Source organism: Aquarana catesbeiana, linkage group LG03 (assembly GCF_042186555.1).
Source record: "Aquarana catesbeiana isolate 2022-GZ linkage group LG03, ASM4218655v1, whole genome shotgun sequence".
Taxonomy (NCBI): domain Eukaryota; kingdom Metazoa; phylum Chordata; class Amphibia; order Anura; family Ranidae; genus Aquarana; species Aquarana catesbeiana.
In genome coordinates, this window is record NC_133326.1 from 365,040,362 (window position 1) to 365,058,322 (window position 17,961).

The window sequence follows — 17,961 nt, forward strand, 5'->3', positions numbered from 1 at the left end:
GTCTGTTCACATAATATAAAATAAAAAAATCTTTGCCATTCTGAATCTTCCCTCCAACCACTTTGCATATTTTATATATACTGCGATTTTGCATCTGCCAAAAGATCCTGCAGAAATCTCCCTCCGCTGAGACTGGCTGCATCCAATCTTAACCGTGGGCAGCTAAAATTGAGCTTCCTGTTCACTTCCTGGATTTACACAGACACACACCTCCAGCTCTTCAGCTCTCATATGCCCCCAAGAAACAGGAAGTGGGCTGTATAAGGTATTAACTGGCATAAAAAAAAAATGTTTTACTATCCAAAGTTAAAACAACAAGGGCAGAAGATTTAATAGATGAAAAGATGAAAAAAATGACTGAAGTTCCGCTTTAAGATATTTCAAGTGAACACAGGTTTATCTTACATGGTGTACCTTACAGCAGCAGAGCTAAACATGTTCAGAATAGGATATTTTGTATTCATTGTATATGCCTCTACTGAGAGTTTATATCAGGGGCCAAAACACCCAATTCTGCTTTAAAATTAGTCTATGTACCTTTGGGAACATAAGACTTCAAGCTACAGGTGCTTCAGTGCTCATATGTGAACGACCACTATTTCAAAAACATGAAATTGTTTGTTGAGAGTTTGAGATTTGAGCTTCAGGCAAACAAAAAAAACCACACCTCTCGAAAACGTGAAGATCCACCCATCCCCCCTCACCCCCTTCTCAATTACTCCAGAAGGGGTTGATAGAGTTAGACGAGATGTGAAAGCCACTCATTAAGGCTGCTTTCACACTGAGGCTCTTAACAGGCACTATAGCGCTAAAAATATCGGCTGTAAGGATGAGCTCCGGCGTGTTTGCATGCTGCACGTGCCGAGCCCGCCAGGAAGTCGGCACGGCGCAGCGCTAATCACAAGCAGTGAGACATTTCCCAATGTGCGGCTGCAGAGATCGGGAAATGTCTCACTGCCTGCGATTAGCGCTGCGCCGTGCCAACTTCCTGGTGGGCTCGGCACGTGCAGCATGCGAACACGCTGGAGCTCATCCTTAATCGGCTGTAAAGAACCTCTTCCTTTCACTCCAGTGTAAAAGCCTGAATGCTTTCACACTGGAGCAGTGCACTTGGACGGTAAAAAAAAGTCCTGCAAGCAACATCTTTGCAGTGCTGTAGGAGCGGTGTGTACGCTGCTTCTGTATCTATAACCAGGCCCAAGTACTCTAATCTTCTTACTGGCTTTAAAGAAGATTTCTCTAGGTTGAGGACCCAACCTTGGTATTCCATGTAGTTGACTGTGATGATCAAGCTTTGGTCCGAGCGGGCTACTGACTGGTCTATCAAGAGCAGGTCATCTAGGTATGCGATTATCGTTATACCTTGAGTCGTTATCGTTATACCTTAATCTGGCCAGAGGAAGGGCCAGCAGTTTTGTAAACACCCGAGGTGCAGAAGCTAGACCGAAAGGCAAGGCTACAAACTGAAAATGAAGTTTTTCTACTTCGAAACGCAGACATTTCTGGTGAGTGGGGAAAATAGGTATATGCAGGTATGCATCTTTGATGTCGATTGATGCCAGAAGTTGTCCTCCTTGTAGGATGGAGACTACTGATCGGATTGATTCCATGCGAAAAGAGCGGATATTCTGGAATCGGTTTAGATCTTTGAGATCTAGAATGGGTCTGATATCTCCATTTTGCTTTGGCACCATGAAAAGGTTTGAATAAAACCCCAACCCCTGCTCTTCCATGGGGACCACCATGATCACTTTTTGTGACAAAGTCGGTCCAATGCTTGAAAGAGACGACTTTTTCTCTGGACCTTTGACCTGAGGAAACTAGGAGACGGGAATTCTTGGAACTCTAGTTTGTAACCTAGAGCTATTGTGGAGATCACCAATCTGTCTTGAAATTCCTCCTGCCAGACCCTTGAGAACTGCAGAAGTCTTCCTCCCACTCGAATGAGCGGGAGCGCCCCTTCATAAAGAGGCTTTAGCGTTCTGCCTTGTAGGTTTCCTCCCCCAGGACTTCTTTTGTCCCTGGGGTTGACCCTGAGGTTTACCTCTTGACCCTGACAGTGGAGGCCATTGCAACTGCCAGGAGGCTAATGCCCCTGGAGAAAGAGTCAGGTTAAATGAGGGACATTTATTCTTTTTTTTTTTTAACTGGCAAAAGGGTATTTTTCCCCACTTGATATCTTTTGGATATATTTGTCCAAATCATTCCCAAACAGCTTTTCACCACGGAAAGGAAAACCAGCCAGAAGCTTTTTGCATGGCGCTTCGGCTGACCAACTTTTCAACCATGAGATTCTACGCATATGTACCAACCCAAGCGTAAGGCCAGAGGTTTGAAGAATAGAATCTCTGATTGCGTCAATTGCAAAACACAAAGCCGCTGGCAGCTCGGCTAAATCCTGAGCCTGCTGTTCAGGGAAAACCTTGAGCACCTGTCTCAAATGGTCGCTCAGGGATTGACATACCCCAATTGCCGCCACTGCAGGTTGAGCCACTGAACCTGCCAAGGAGAAAATGTTTAACAGGAATTCCAAATTTTTATCAGTTGGATCCCTAAGCATTTGCGCATTGTCAACCGGACAAGTCAAACTTTTATTCACGGAGGATATAGCAGCATCAATTGCTGGTATACTCCACATCTTAGTAAATTTTTCCTCCATAGGATAAAGTGTTGAAAACTTTTTAGGAGGGAAAAAAAGCTTATCTGGGCGATTCCATTCAGAATACATAAGCTTTTCCAGCAATGAATGGACAGGAAAGGCACGCAAAGCTTGAGGAGGCTTTAGTGAACCCAAACAAGAAGTGGGCTCCTTAACCACTTTAGCCTGGGAGGATTTTACCCCCTTCCTGACCTGAGCACTTTTTGTGATTCGGCACTGCGTTGCTTTAACTGACAATTGCGCGGTCGTGCGATGTTGTATCCAAACAAAATTGACGTCCTTTTTTCCCCCACAATAAGAGCTTTCTTTTGGTGGTATCTGATCGCCTCTGCGGTTTTTATGTTTTGCGCTATAAACAAAAAAAGAGCGACAATTTTGAAAAAAAATGCAATATTTTTTTACTATAATAAATATCCACCAAAAATATATAAAAAACAAACCTTTTTTTCCTCAGTTTAGGCCGATATGTCTTCTACATATTTTTGGTAAAAAAAAAAAAAAAAAAAAAACACACACTCATAACACGCAATAAGCGTATATTGATTGGTTTGTGCAAAATTTATAGCGTCTACAAAATAGGGGATAGTTATGGCATTTTTATTTTTAATTTTTTTTTATTAGTAATGGCGGCGATCTGCGATTTTCATCGGGACTGCGACATTACGGCGGACACATCGGACATTTTGTACACTATTTTGGGACCAGTTATTTATACAGCGATCGATGTTATAAATATGCATTGATTGCTGTGTAAATGACACTGGCAGTGAAGGGGAAAACCACTAGGGGGCAGTGAAGGGGTTAAGTGTGTCCTAGGGAGTGATTCTAACTGTTAGGGGGCTGGGCTTTAAACACACAGGACAGTGATCACTGCTCTCAATGACAGAGAGCTCTCATCACTGTCCTGTCACTAGGCAGAACGGGGAAATGCTTCACGCCTCTCCGTGACACGATCACAGGCACCCGGCGGACATCGAGTCCGCAGGTCAGAGACCGCGGGGCCGCGACACCACTTCTTTAAGGGGATGTACCTGTGAGCCCTTTTGCCCACCAGCGCCATTCTGCCAACGTAAATCGGCGTGCGCTGGTCAGTAAGCAGTTAACTGACTCAGTTAAGGGTAGCTTATATGTGGAGTGGACCATTTCAGTAAGAGAACGCACCAGCAATTTTTCAGCTTGTGAAGCTGAAGAAGGTCCTTCCCCATTTGATCCCTTGGAAGAGGAGCCATCAGCCTCTTCACGGTCCCCTGAGGGAGATTCATCTTCCCTCACCACTGTTCCTCTGCTTGGGGATCCTGGGTGGTAGAAGGGGACCTAATGCGTTTTCTTCCACTCTGTGAAGATGCGATTAAAGCGGCTAACCTTTCCTCCAATCCAATCATAGCTGAGGAGAAAACCTCCTCAATTATACATATAGGGGCTGAAATGTCGGAAGCAATTGCAGCCCCTGACGACCCCGATGGCTCACTCTAACAAGCCTCCCTAGGCCTTTCAGGGGGGATGGTGTTGCAGAGGGGGGGGGTCCCTAGAGCTTGAGGGCGACCCCTTTATGGTCTTTGACTTTTGAGGTATTTGTACCTCTCCCTCTGGTCATAGCGCTGAGCACAAACGTAGAGGTACTACCAAAAGAATGCACCTACTGATGAGCTATTAATACTCTGACTGATGAGAAGTAAACTTGCCCTGGGAATGCCTGTGCCAGCAACACTCACATGCCTCCCGTCTGCTCTGTGTCCCTCCTTCAGCTGTATGCACCTGAAAAAAGTGTACTTTATAGCTTTACACAGCCCGCGTTGTGGACGCTGAATCACACCGAGTTAAGCCCCGCCCCCTTCCTCAGACCTCCCACTGTGCCCCCCGCCTCATCCTTTTCAAAAAAGCCTGTTTTCCAGCGCGAACAGGCTCCGATCCAGATCTCATGTGGAAGGGGGGCTGGGGTGGAGGAGAGGTGGAGAGCTGCTAGACGGAGAACCGCCGTAATGGCGGCAGCGGCGCGGCATACTGCCGACTGGCCCATGCTCCCTATGCCTCCTGGAGAGAAGCTGTCCAGGTGGGGGACATTCAAGAGAAAAAAAAACCCTTCCCACGTCTTACCTGGGGCTTGGGCTGGAGGAAGCGCGCAGCTTGAATGACACAGAGCGAGACTGACGAGCATGGAACAGGTACGTGCTCTTGACAGCCCCCGGTGGTGACATTAGGCATGACAACATTTACCTTAAAGGAGAAAACCCACAAGAATTTGAAAAATTCCTTAGGAATCTCCCTTACCTTATCCAGCTGCAGGGTTCTGTGGTAAACCAGACAGACTCAATCTTCACCACTCACGGTGGGCTCCATTAAGAAAATCTTCAGGGACCGGGGCCCCTTTTTAATCGGGGGACCACACCCCTGGGCCTGTAAAGCACCCCACCAGGAATATGGCTGAAAAAACCAAATCGGTGAAACCTTGTGAGCTGCCAAAACTATAAGCTACCGTGGACTAAAAACTAAGATCAGCTGCCTGCAATTCCCACACTTCCCCACAATGTGAAAAAAACTATATTATGTATATATACTGTGCCGCGCTACTACTGACCATCAATAAAACCTGTGCGATCATTTTTATATCATTATGGACTGTTTGCGATTCACAGAGCACAAGCACTTTATAGTATATTTAACTTTTATTGCAATCCACTGTTTTATGTTATGCATTATATCTATATTGTTTTATAGCACAGGTTTTATTAATTGATGGTCAGTAGTAGCGCGGCACAGTATATATACATGAAAAAACTAAAGCACTGGATCCTGGGGTCCAGCTCCCTAAAAAGATAAGAGTTACAGGCAAAACCTCGTTTCTTCCGCCACGAGGCCCGGGTACCATTCAATTCGGCCTGGAAAAGACACTTTGAATGGTTCCGGTTGCATGGCTTGCCCCGGCAGGATTTCTCCAGTGGAGCTCAGCACAGCACATCTTTACTCGTGACCAACACCTTAGACACTGGCGAAAAAAACTGAGGTACTCCCGGTAAGGGGAGGTGTTATATGGGGAACTGAACTTCCTGTCTAGGATGTGCCAGTGTCCATCACCTGAAGGTGCCATATAACCCATACAGTAATTACTGTGGCTCTGTGTCCAGTGATGCACAATAAAGAAAAATTGTTTTAATTACTGCACTTAGAGTGGCGCTTTGTGCTTCCTCCCCAGCCTCCACAGAGTATTGCTTCTAATCTCCATTGGGCTGCCTTCAAGTGCTTTATCATAGACTTTATGGACTGTTCACAGTCATTTATTTCGCAAACATTTTTTGCCTCTTTATATATCAAGGTGTGTAACAAGACAGGCGGATCCTCACCAAGGTTGATGCAAGCGCCAACTTCTCTCCTACTGTATCTGGGTGACTTAAAAGGTCTGCTCTCACCCATTCATAGGAGCAATAGTATGGAGGTGGATGGAAAGGGCAGAAGTAGTCAGGCACTCTTGACGAGCACCTGTCACAGCCCCCTCTTTTAACCCCTGCCACACCAGAAGGATTATGGCGGTGGGAGTATAAGGGAAGATGCAAAGAGGAAGATTTCTACTAAACCAAGAGATCGCAGCACCTGAGACACCTCACAATAATAGTAAGGATGAGCTCCGGCGTGTTCATACATACAGTCGACCAGGAAGTCGGCACTGCGCTGAGCTAATCACAGGCAGTGAGACATTTCCCAATCTCTGCAGCCTCACATCGGGACAATGTCTCACTGCCTGCGACTAGCGCAGAGTAGTGCCGACTTCCTGGCGGGCTCTGCATGTGGACTGTGCGAACACGCCAGAGCTCATCCTTAATAGTAAGTAATGTACTTTGTGAGAGAAGAAGGAGGAAGAGGAGAAGAAGCTACAACTTAGGCTTTAACCAATTTCTGTCCAACCAATGTATATATAGAGCAAATAGGTAAATACTACAGCGCCTGCTCCACCTAAAAATACTAGATCCCAAATTAATACTCTGTATCGGTGACTGGTACCTTATGTATATCATATGGATATTTACATCCTATTGAATGTGACAAATAAATGATATAACCATGAATATAAACTGCGTATATAGAGGACTGTATAAACCAAAGTCCAATGTGAATAATCAGATGATACAATTCATTAAAAATGGTGACAATTTAAACTGCATATAGTGATGGCTGTGCAAATGTCTTTTCCTTACAAAACAGTGCTGTGGTGCTCCAGATGGAAGGAGCCAGTGTCTTGCACTGTACTCCAAGAAACAGATTTTACTGGTAAAAAAACAAAACAAAAAACAAACAAAACACACACTTGAATAAAACCGGAATGTGCAAAACCATTGCAAGCTGGTGCTCCATGTCCCATCGGTGTCAATGCATCCACCTCATTGCAGCTGTAAAGAGCCGCACTCACCAGATATGCTGGACTCCCTTGCCTTATAGCAAAAAGGAGTCTACTCTGCTTGTAGGTCATTAAGGGGGACCAATCTCCGTAAGATACCCTCCGGTTGCTCCCTCTATAGTAGGTTACCTCCGATGGTAATTCTGGAGCTTCAAGGGCAAAACTGTGCCATGTGCAGTATATAGAAAAGAAACTCCTCATAGACTATCATTTGTCACATTCAATAGGATATAGATCAGAGTCACAGATATGGAGTATCACAATGGGATCTAGTATATTTTTTTTTTTTCCCCAGGTGGAGCAGGTGCGGTCTATTTACCCATTTTCAACCTGCACTTAAGTGGGGACAGGATTGACAGTAGCGGCTTAAATATATTGCCATATAATATTATCTAGGCGAGTGTTTTATATTATTATATATAGAGCAAGGGAGGTGTTCTGCAATTTCAGGAAATTGTCACTGGACGCGCCTGGTGAGCAGTGGCTCGATCTCTGACCCATGTGTCCACTGGACACAGATCACAATCACAGTACCAGTCCGCTGTGATTGACCCAGGTACCATGCGAGTGCTTCTACCGATCACAGAGATCACATGATCTTAAGTAAACTGTCATAAATGGCTTTCATTCAGTACAACACTGCACTGGTCTTGTACCATGTGAAAGCTGTAGTCAATCACAACAATCACAATAGTAAACGAGTCATAAATGACTTTTTTACCATTTTTATTTTTGATTACCATGGTAAAACTCTGGGAAGGTGATTTGGATTTTTTTTTGTTTGATTACTGTATAAGCAAAACAAAAATCCCAATCACCTTCACAGAGTAGTACAGTGTCACTGCACTACTCTGATGACAGTATGTTTAAACAAAAATGTAATAAATTGTAAAAAAAAAAATAATAATAATAAATAGTTGTGTGTGTGTGTAATAGAGATATATATATATATATATATATATATATATATATATATATATATATATATATATATCTCTCTATATCTATATCTATCTATATCTATCTCTATCGGGTATTGAAGTGGTTAAAGAAAAAAGGGAGTGAATATCTGCTTAAACAAAAGGGCTTTCCAGATATGCAGATTACTGACAAAAGAACTAGCTGGAAAATTGAAGCCTGAGCAGACATGCTATGCTTGTATGCATTTTTTTAATTTTCAAACCATAGTTATTAAAGTATAACTAAACTCCCCCTACCATTTTCAGCCAAGGAAGCTGCCATCTTTGCCTCTATATAATCTACAACTGCCATGATTCTGCACATGGAAATGAAACTATTTTATGGATGGGTTTACTTCCGCTTTAATATTGACTGAAGTATATCTTGGGCGCTTGAATACGCAATGTGTATTCACTATAAAAAAAAAAAAAAAAAAAAAAGAAGAAAAAAATAAAAGGGGGGGGGGGGGGGGGGCTTTCCCGTTAACAATGTTAGGGCCCATATCTACAGGCTTTGGTTTGCTTCAAACGGGTTTTGTGTCTGCATACAAACCTATGGGAGTGCAAAACTTGATTCAAATAGGTCAACTGTACCTATCAATGAATTCTGAATGATCACAAAAGCATCTCAACCCGATGCTGTCGACACTAGCCATCAACACAGACCATTAATATAATTTCTCAAGACCCCGATATAGATAAGAACAGAAAAGTAGTACAATAAAAGCTTAGTCAAAAGAAAAAGAATCTTCGGAAGACAACGCCTCTGGACAGACTTCCAATAAGAAACATTTCCAGATGATGTCTTGTGACTCAGATCATCATCCTAAACACTTGGAAAAAAGTAACAGTGAAGATACTGTCCAGAACCAACATTTTTCATTATTCTAAATTAAGATTTATACAAAATAGTTACATTGATTCCATCATTAGTAAAGGCATTTTTGTACATGAAATCTGTTCATATAGATACCATCACTGGGAGTACTAATATAGTGGCAGAACCACAATTGTGCTTTTTTACTAATAAAACATAAATGAGTGATGCAGACTGATGGGACTTGTTTGCCAAACTGAGCTAAAAGCTCTACACAAGGGTAAAAAAGGTAGGCAAGCTTAACCACTTGCCACCCAGGCCAATTCTGACATTTCTCTCCTACAAGTAAAAATCATCTTTTTTTGTTAAAAAAATTACATAGAACCCCCCAAACATTATATATTTTTTTAGCAAAGACCCTAGAGAATACAATGGCAGTTGTTGCAACTTTTTATCTTGCACGGTATTTGTGCAGCAATTTTTCGAATGCATTTAAAAAAACAAAAACAAACAGTTTTGTGCTTTAAAAAAAACAAAAAACAGTAAAGTTAGCCCAATTTTTTTGCATGATGTGAAAGATTAAGTTACGCCGAGTAGATACCCAACATGTCACGCTTCAACGTTGCACACGCTCGTTGAATGGCGCCAAACTTCGGTACTTAAAAATCCCCATAGGCGACACTTTAAAATGTTTTACTGGTTACATGTTTTGAGTTACAGAGGAAGTCTAGGGCTAGAATTATTATTCTCGCTCTAACATTCGCAGCGATACCTCACATGTGTGGTCTGAACACCGTTTTAATATGCGGGCGGGACTTACGTATGCGTTCGCTTCTGCGTGCGAGCACATGGGGACAGAGGTGCTTTAAAAGAATTTTTTTTTATTGTTAATTTTTACTTTTTTTTTTTAGCTTGACACTTTCTAAAAAAAATTTTTTGATCACTTTTATTCCTATAACAAGGGATGTAAAAATCCCTTGTAATAGGAATATGGCATGATCTCTTTACAGTGAGATATGGGGTCAATAAGACCCCACATATCACCTCTAGGCTGGGAAGCCTGAAAAAAAATAAATAATCCTCGGCTTCCCAGCCGAGGTGGCGCCGTTCATACGATCAGACTCCAGCCACCATCTGGTCCGCCAGAAATCCCTATGGTAAACAACCGGGGCCAGCGGATGACCCCTCTCACCGCCCGTAAAAATGATCAAGCGGTGGAACAGCCGCTACGATCATTCTTATGGTGTAGGGAATCGCCGGCTGAAAAAGCCGATATTTGAATGATGCCTGTAGCTGCAAGAATCATTCAGATATCACCGCTCAAAGTCAAGGACGTCATATGACGGGCGGCGGGAGGGAAGCGGTTAAAAGAAGAAGTAGTTCACATCTTCTAACAGGTGACACCCATATTCAGGGTGTAACATGTTATAAATGCACCGCTCCCCCCCAGTTCCTCTTTTGACAGCTAGTGGGGGAACTTCTCCCCCACTAGCTGTAACAAACTAGTGTTCTGTGAATGGTAAAACTACAAGTCCTGACAGCTTTTGTGGTTCTCAATGAACTACCAGGGCACTGTTGATCACTCTTGGTAGTTAACTGAGCTTTCTGTCAGAGTGTAACTGCCTGCCCATAACGGAGGTATGGGCAGACAGATACAGTCTGCAGAACTGTGGCATTACAACCAGGATCAGCAGATCTTTGCAACGTGTTGCCTGCGATGCTATACATGAGCCTAACAAAAAAAAATATATATATATTAAATTCATTCTTTTATCTGTAAAAAAAAATGTTCATTTATTTTTTTTGGTAAAGTGAACTTATCCTTTAAGGTGCTCAATCAGCTATGCTATGCAATCAGAAAGCAAAACGTAAACAGAAGTCAATCACATATGTTCTCACAAGCCTTATGGTGGTGAAGTCTAATCTTAAAACCATGAGGTAGAGCTCAGTACCTCTGCTTCTGGTAGATTCCCGTTCCCGGTCCCTGCTTCTTCCCCTGCTACGACTCCTACTATTATTTGATGGCTTGTTTACGGATGGGCTTTTACTTCGGCCTCTCCGCCAGTCATATCTGTCTCTGTGTCGGTCAAATTCCCTCCATTTCCCATCTTCTCTCTTTTTATCTCTTGTCCTTAAAAACGAAAAACACACAATATTTATTTACATTTGGGGTACTTCTCTTCAATTAGCAAAAATCAATACAACAGACATAAAATGAAAAAAAAAGTTAAAATAAACTGATAATTCTAATAAAACAAGATTTTAAACATCCGTTTAATTCTTTGGATGGATAAAAAAAAAAACAAAACACATCAGATATACTTTGATATTGGAGGGCCAATTCACACTTTATTGTTCTTGTGCATTACGTTAATGCCTGCTGTGTCATGGGTTGGGTTTGGGCTGTAAAAGTTTAGGTATTCATTTTGAATAGACTGTCAATGCCTATGAAAATGCCAATTTAAAAAAAAAGAAAACAAAAACAAAAAAAAAACAACCACACAAACACACACGACCTTGAGCATTTTCCCCGATGAAGCACTCCATAACACATGCAGTGCTGCATTGAAGTGCCATAATTATAAATAAGTATGCATTACCAGAATGCAGAGCAGCATAAAAGTGCCTTTAGGGCCTAAAGCACCAGACCTTACATTTACTATTCCAGGTACAGATTCACCCTAAGCAATGCACAGAACACACTGAACATAATAAAAGGCAATAACTATGCATCATGATGGAAAAACAATTGGATAATAAAATAGGAATTGTAACTTACCAGTAAAATCTATTACTTGGAGTACCGTACACAGTATTCATTAAAGTGACCGTAAAAGTATCCTTTTTTTTTTTTTTTTTTTTAGTTAAAAAATAAAAAAAACATGTTATACTTACCTGCCATGTGCAGTGGATTTGCACAGAGCAGCCCAGATCCTCCTCTTCATGGGTCCCTCTCGGGGCACTTGGCCCCTCCCTCCTGTTGAGTGCTCCCACAGCAAGCAGCTTGGGGGCACCCCATCCGAGCCACAGCTCCATGTCCATTCAGACATGGATCCACATTCTGACTCCATCCCCCCCCTCCTCTCACTGTGACTGACTTTGACAGCAGCGGGAGCCAATGGCGCCGCACTGCTGTTTCAGCCAATGAGGGGGGCCTCAGGCAAGTGAGACATTCCTGCCACATCGATGGATCCAGAGGGACCTCAGGTAAGTATTAGGGGGGCTGAAGGGATCATGCATATAATGCATTAAGATAAAAAACCTTCTGCCTTTACAATCACTTAAAGCCTGGGTTATATGCTGCCACCTTCAGATAATTAGATACTGGCAAAAAGGAAGATTTGTAGCATGAGAGAACAGATGGAAAGAACCAGTGTCTTGTACTGTACTCCAAGAAACAGATTTTACTGGTAAAAACAAAACAAACACGCAAACACACAGAAACAAACACACAAACTACAGGACACAGTATTCAATAAAACCAAGATGTGCAAAACCAGTCCAGCTGAGTGGTGGGCAACACAGCAGGCAAACTCCAACAGGCCTGAATAACATAAGGACAATAAGAGCACAAAGGTTTAGAGGGCAAAAGGAAAACACTTAGGCTTTCACATGGGCTGTACGATCAGGTCCGCCTGATCGGACCATGATTTTTTTTTTTCAGGCAGACCTGATCGGACCATCCATTCACCCCTATGGAGTGGCGGATGTCAGTGGTGACATGTCCCGCTGACACGCACCACTATCCAATCCAATCCTGCCCACAAAATCCAGGCGGATGCTGGTCCTATTTTCCATCCATCCAGTGGATTGGATTGAAACGGACAGGCGGTCCGTTTTCATTCGATTTCCCCATAGAGGAGGGCAGGACTGTCAGTCTCCGCTCTGCACAGTGAGCAGAGACAGACCTGTCATCTGCCTGCTCAGCAGGGGTCAGCGGAGCTATCCCGGCTGAGCAAGTGGAGTCCGTCAAACGGAATCCGCCCTTTGTGAAAGGGGCCTTACTATGAAAATTGTTAATAGCTGTTCTTTCTGGTAAATCCAACTCTTATGCCCTGTACACACGATCGGACATTCTGACAACAAAATCCATGGATTTTTTCTGACGGATGTTGGCTCATACTTGTCTTGCATACACATGGTCACACAAATCTTGTCGGAAATTCCTAACGTCAAGAACGCGGTAACGTGCAACACATACAACGAGCCGAGAAAAATGAAGTTCAATAGCCAGTGCAGCTCTTCTGCTTGATTCCGAGCATGCGTGGAACTTTGTGCGTCAGAATTGTGTACACACGATCGGAATTTACGACAACGGTTTTTGTTGTCGGAAAATTTGAGATCCAGATCTCAAATTTTGTGCGACGGAAAATGTCCGATGGAGCCTACACACGGTCAGAATTTCCAACAAGCTCCCATCGAACATTTTCCATCGGAAAATCCGACCGTGTGTACGCGGTATTATAATACGAACAGTACACCCCAAACAGAGAGAGTCTTTGAAGGATAAAAAGGCGCAGGACAAAAAAAAAAGAAAGAAAAAGTCCTGGTTAAGGTGAAGAAAACAATACCTTAGGAAGAGAAGAGACCCTTGCCTAAAAGTGGAACTTTAGTCAGAAAATAGACAGCAAAAGTACTTTTTAAAAGTCAAGAAGTAGTCCAGAGGAACTGACAGAAAACACAAGGATGAGATTGCAGAATCGCCGAGAAATAACAGAAAGAGTAAAATGTAAGTAGCATTCTGTATGAAGGAACCGACAAAGAACATAGGATAAAAGTGAACTTCCTAGAAACGCCAAGGCTGACATTATATACCCGAGATGGTCCTTAAGGTCCATCACTGATCCAGATCAGGCTAAAGAAAACTGGATTAATCCGGTGCTAAACAATCTGGGAAGGAATCCCTGAAAAACCTAACCAAGAGTGAAGGTTGTGGGTACAGTCTCACTGAATTCTGTTAGTACAGCAGTCTATGGTGAATTTGTCAGAGCAGGAAGAGAGAATGTACATCTGTGATGAAGTCACCATAGGCCATTGTACAACAGTACATGGGAGACATTACCTACAAAGAGTACTCCCAGAACTCTGCATAGCATGAGGGGATGATGGTTGTGCGTTGCTAGGAAACCACAGGTTTCTATACATTTAGTATACAAGGAGACATTATCACAAAAGGCACAGGGTTCACCTCAGGTACTCATACCACAATACACAGTGATACGTTATCAACCAAGAGCAACTTGCAGATCAATGCAGAGCAGGAAATGTTATTGACCATTTGCAACAGGAAACAGGGTCACCTGAAGTCCTACAGTATATAGTGTGATATCATCAACTTGCAGATCAATGCAGAGCAGGAGGGGTCAATGTCCTTTTATGACTTTAGTCACTACAGGTCTTTTTTTCCCACATGTACACAAAGGAACTTTACCAATCCAGGGTCAGGACTGAGTGGAAGACACAAAGGCTGCCTGACCAAGCTCCTGAGTGCCCTTAGATCTGCCATGTGTGGTGTTACACTGTCCCCAGAGGAATACTAACAACAGCCATAGTGGAGTGAGAAATGTGACTGCCGTCTTTGCTGGGCACTCTTAACAGCTGAAGCCCAGGTAGCCTTTTTTGGATTGTTGTGCTAGCCCTCCATGCGCCAGGAGTAAAGATGTAATGTGCCTGCACAGTAGACTTGAAAGACCTATGCAGCACTATGGTGGCTTCAAATAGTGTCCTGGGAGAAACGCAGAAATGTTCTACCTAGAAAAACTAGATCCAAATGCAAATAAAATTAGCACATTCAAACCAGTGCTCTTGCCTTAAAAGTATACATACATCCGCTGTCAAAACCTTGACAAAGCATTGTGAAAAGTGTGAAAACACGTGAACCAGCAAGTCATCGCTCTCCAGTTTGTATATGTGGTGCTTTTCTATTGTATTTTCAGTGACCCAATAAAGCACTTTTTCTCCCTCAAGATCCACATGTGTGCAGCCTCCCGGTATTGCAAGTTCGGACAAAGTTTAAAGCGTCAGTCTTTGTATAGGTACACAGCATATAGGGCCCAGTGAAGGGCTGTTAGCCCAGACTCGCCTCCGCAGATCATCATCTTACAGCAGCAGGTGGTTAGGGACAAGCCCACCCTGGTCCCGCCCTCCTTGATGGGCATACTCACCAAGAGTTTTTTGGGAGAGGGCTCTACCGGCTGACTAACAACAAGCAAAAAACATGTATTAGAACCTTGTGGCTACTGAACTGGTGTCACAACCTACAGGGAAAATCATGGGTACAAGCAGAGATGTCAATGGAGTGGAGAAACCTGGCAGGAGCGCTTTGGATCCAAGGGTCGCTGAGAGGGCTGTCACAATGGACGTCACCGTTGACCCTGAACTCATTGGAAGTGTGGGATAGGATGAACAGGAAGGGCAAATACACTCCCCCCGGGGGAGGAGATGGGATATCTGGGGGCCTGGGGTCGAGATGGGGACACCAAGTGTGGCAAGTTTGCCCTAAGTGGAGTCCTACTACCATTGACAGAAATGGTCTCGAGATTCGGGACGATACGTATGGCAGAATGGAAATATTACCAAAATGACAAGTTTTTTAAATAAAATAAAGCCTTTAATAAGACCCATGAATTCACTCACTGCATTTGAGAGGCAATGCGTACAGATGCCAGAATCTGGGCATATGCTATCTCAGATGTATAGAATGATCCTAAGGGGACAGGAAGAGACAACCCCATACTTTGTAAATAAATGGGAGAAGGAATTGGGTCAGGCAAAACGATTTTGTTAACGTTTACTACTTCCATAAGTTCAAAGGTGCAAGAAATGGCATATAAGTTCCTGGCAAGGTGATATAGGACTCCAGTTAAACTAGCACAAATCTCCCCAACAACAAGTGATAGGTGCTGGAGGGGATGTGGACAGAGGGGTACCTTTCTCCATCTTTGGTGGACATGCCAAGTAATTAAGTTGTTCTGGGAATCAGTGGCCCCATGGATTGAGAAACTAACAGTGGATCCCTTGGAGTTCAGTCCTATACAGTACCTATTTCATGGAAAGCCCGGACCTATCAAAATTTATAGGGAAAGTATAACCCCGCATTTATTAAATGCAGCGAAAAAGTTGATTCCGAATTACTGGAGACAAGCTCGGGGCCCGACAGTTATAGAATGGAGAAATGAAGTCAATTTAGTAAGGGAAGCGGAGAGGTGGGTCCATGTAGTTAAGAACCAAAAAGGGAAATTTGAAAGGACCTGGGCGAAATGGGAACAGTGTGCTAAGGAGATAACAGAAGAGGGAAATACTAGCGAATAGGGGAGGAAGATATGGTATAGTCATTAGGATTAAAGATAATAAGATGATTGACCCTGGAAAGAAAGTTATATATACTGACATGTTTTCTCTAATGCGAAATCTATCTATGTAAAGAGGTTGGGGGGTAAAGTAATATATGCTTTTTTGGTGGGGGAAGGGGTTTTTTTTTTTTTTTTTTTCTTTTGACACTGGCTAAAAAATTTTTGCACTATTTAATAAAGGAGTAATTAATATTTTAATTCATGAGCACTACGAATTAAGAGGGGAAGAGGAAAGTGTCTTCCCCTTCCCACTTTTCACAGGCTACAAGGATTTTTTTTTTTCTTTCCATTATTAATGAAAGATCACATGCACTATTCAATAATTAATGAATTAATGGTGATAAAAGACACTAAATTAGTGTAGGGGGAAAACTCACTTATAGTTTTCTATTTAAAGTATGGGGGGGGGGGGATTAGAGTAATATTAATATTAAGGAGTGAGGTAGGGAGGGATCACAGACCAGGGAAAGGGGTAGGAGAGAATATTAGGGGGGAGGGAGAGAGGGGGAGGAGGGAGGGGGGAGGGAGAAGGGATGGAGAGGAAATTTTTTTTTTTTGGGCTGTTAGTTTATAATATGTAATTGTTGATGTTGGGATAGGTAGGGGTAATTGTGTAATGATGTAATGTAATTTGTGTCTTTGTTTTTTGGGTTGAGTGAAGGGGTATAGTATGTTGTATAACTGGTGTAACCATATAAATGAAATAAAATGTTTTTTTTTTTTTTTTTTTTTTTAAATAATCAAAAGGAACCACCCTGTGGCTAACTCAAGGGGTTGCACCACGTGCTAAAGTACACAGGATCCAGCACTGAAACATTATTAAAAGGCTAGCCTCACATCTTAATCCAGATGGGGTCTGAATACAGTCCCTCAACATGGAATCAATTGATCAGGAAGCTGCAGAAAGTTGATGCAGTGAATATGGTGCAGCTAGGAAAATTACAGAAGTAACGTTGAAACCCAAAACCTCCAAATAAAACAAGGAGTTAAATTTCTAAGGAGAGAGCAGGCACATCATCTAAGGTCACTAGCAAAAAATGAGGCTAGCTGAGAGTGGGAGGGGTTATATGAGGGGGATGTACCAGCAGCTTCCTTTTTGCCAGTGTCCAATCACTTGAAGGTGGCAGCATATAGCCCAGTGTAATGAATACTCTGTCCTTTACTGCACTATTAACCACTTCAATAGCAAGCACTTATACACCTTCCTGCCCAAGCCAATTTTCAGCTTTCAGCGCGGTCGCAAATTGAATGACAATTGCGCGGTCATGCTACACTGTACCCAAGCAAATTATTTTTATCATTTTGTTCCCACAACTAGAGCTTTCTTTTGGTGGTATTTGATCACCTCTGGATTTTTATTTTTTACGCAACAAATAAAAAAAGACCGAAAATTTTGAAAAAAAAAAAAAAAAAAAAGTTTGTTTCTGTTAAAATTTTTTGTAAATAAGTACGTTGTCTTCTTCAATGACGGGCACTGATATGGCTGCACTGATGGGCACCGATGGGTACTTATGGGTGGCACGGATAGGTGGGCACTGATGGGTGGCATTGTTGGGCATCACTAATTTTTCGTGTGCCATAGATGTGCCAGCCAGTGCCCATTTGTGGGCACTGATTGGCATAAGTGGATCATTAATTTTTACATGTGGATGGCCATATGGGATGTACCTGGCCAAACATGTTAGGAGCTTCCCTGGTGGTCCAGTGTGGGCATCCGAGGGGGGGGCTGCGCTGATAAACAATCAATCAGCTCAGACCCCCCTGTCAGGAGAGCCGCCGATCGGCTC

The 17,961-nt window shown here is 42.8% G+C and overlaps 1 protein-coding gene across 1 annotated transcript in view; it reads right to left on the reverse strand.

Annotated features, from left to right (window-relative positions):
• The window catches only part of RBM27 (RNA binding motif protein 27), a 219,080-nt gene that overhangs the window by 151,864 nt on the left and 49,255 nt on the right, over positions 1-17,961 (reverse strand). The window contains exon 5 of the mRNA XM_073620625.1: positions 10,775-10,953. Coding sequence (XP_073476726.1) covers positions 10,775-10,953 — 179 coding nt within the window. The remainder of the gene's footprint in view (positions 1-10,774; positions 10,954-17,961) is intronic.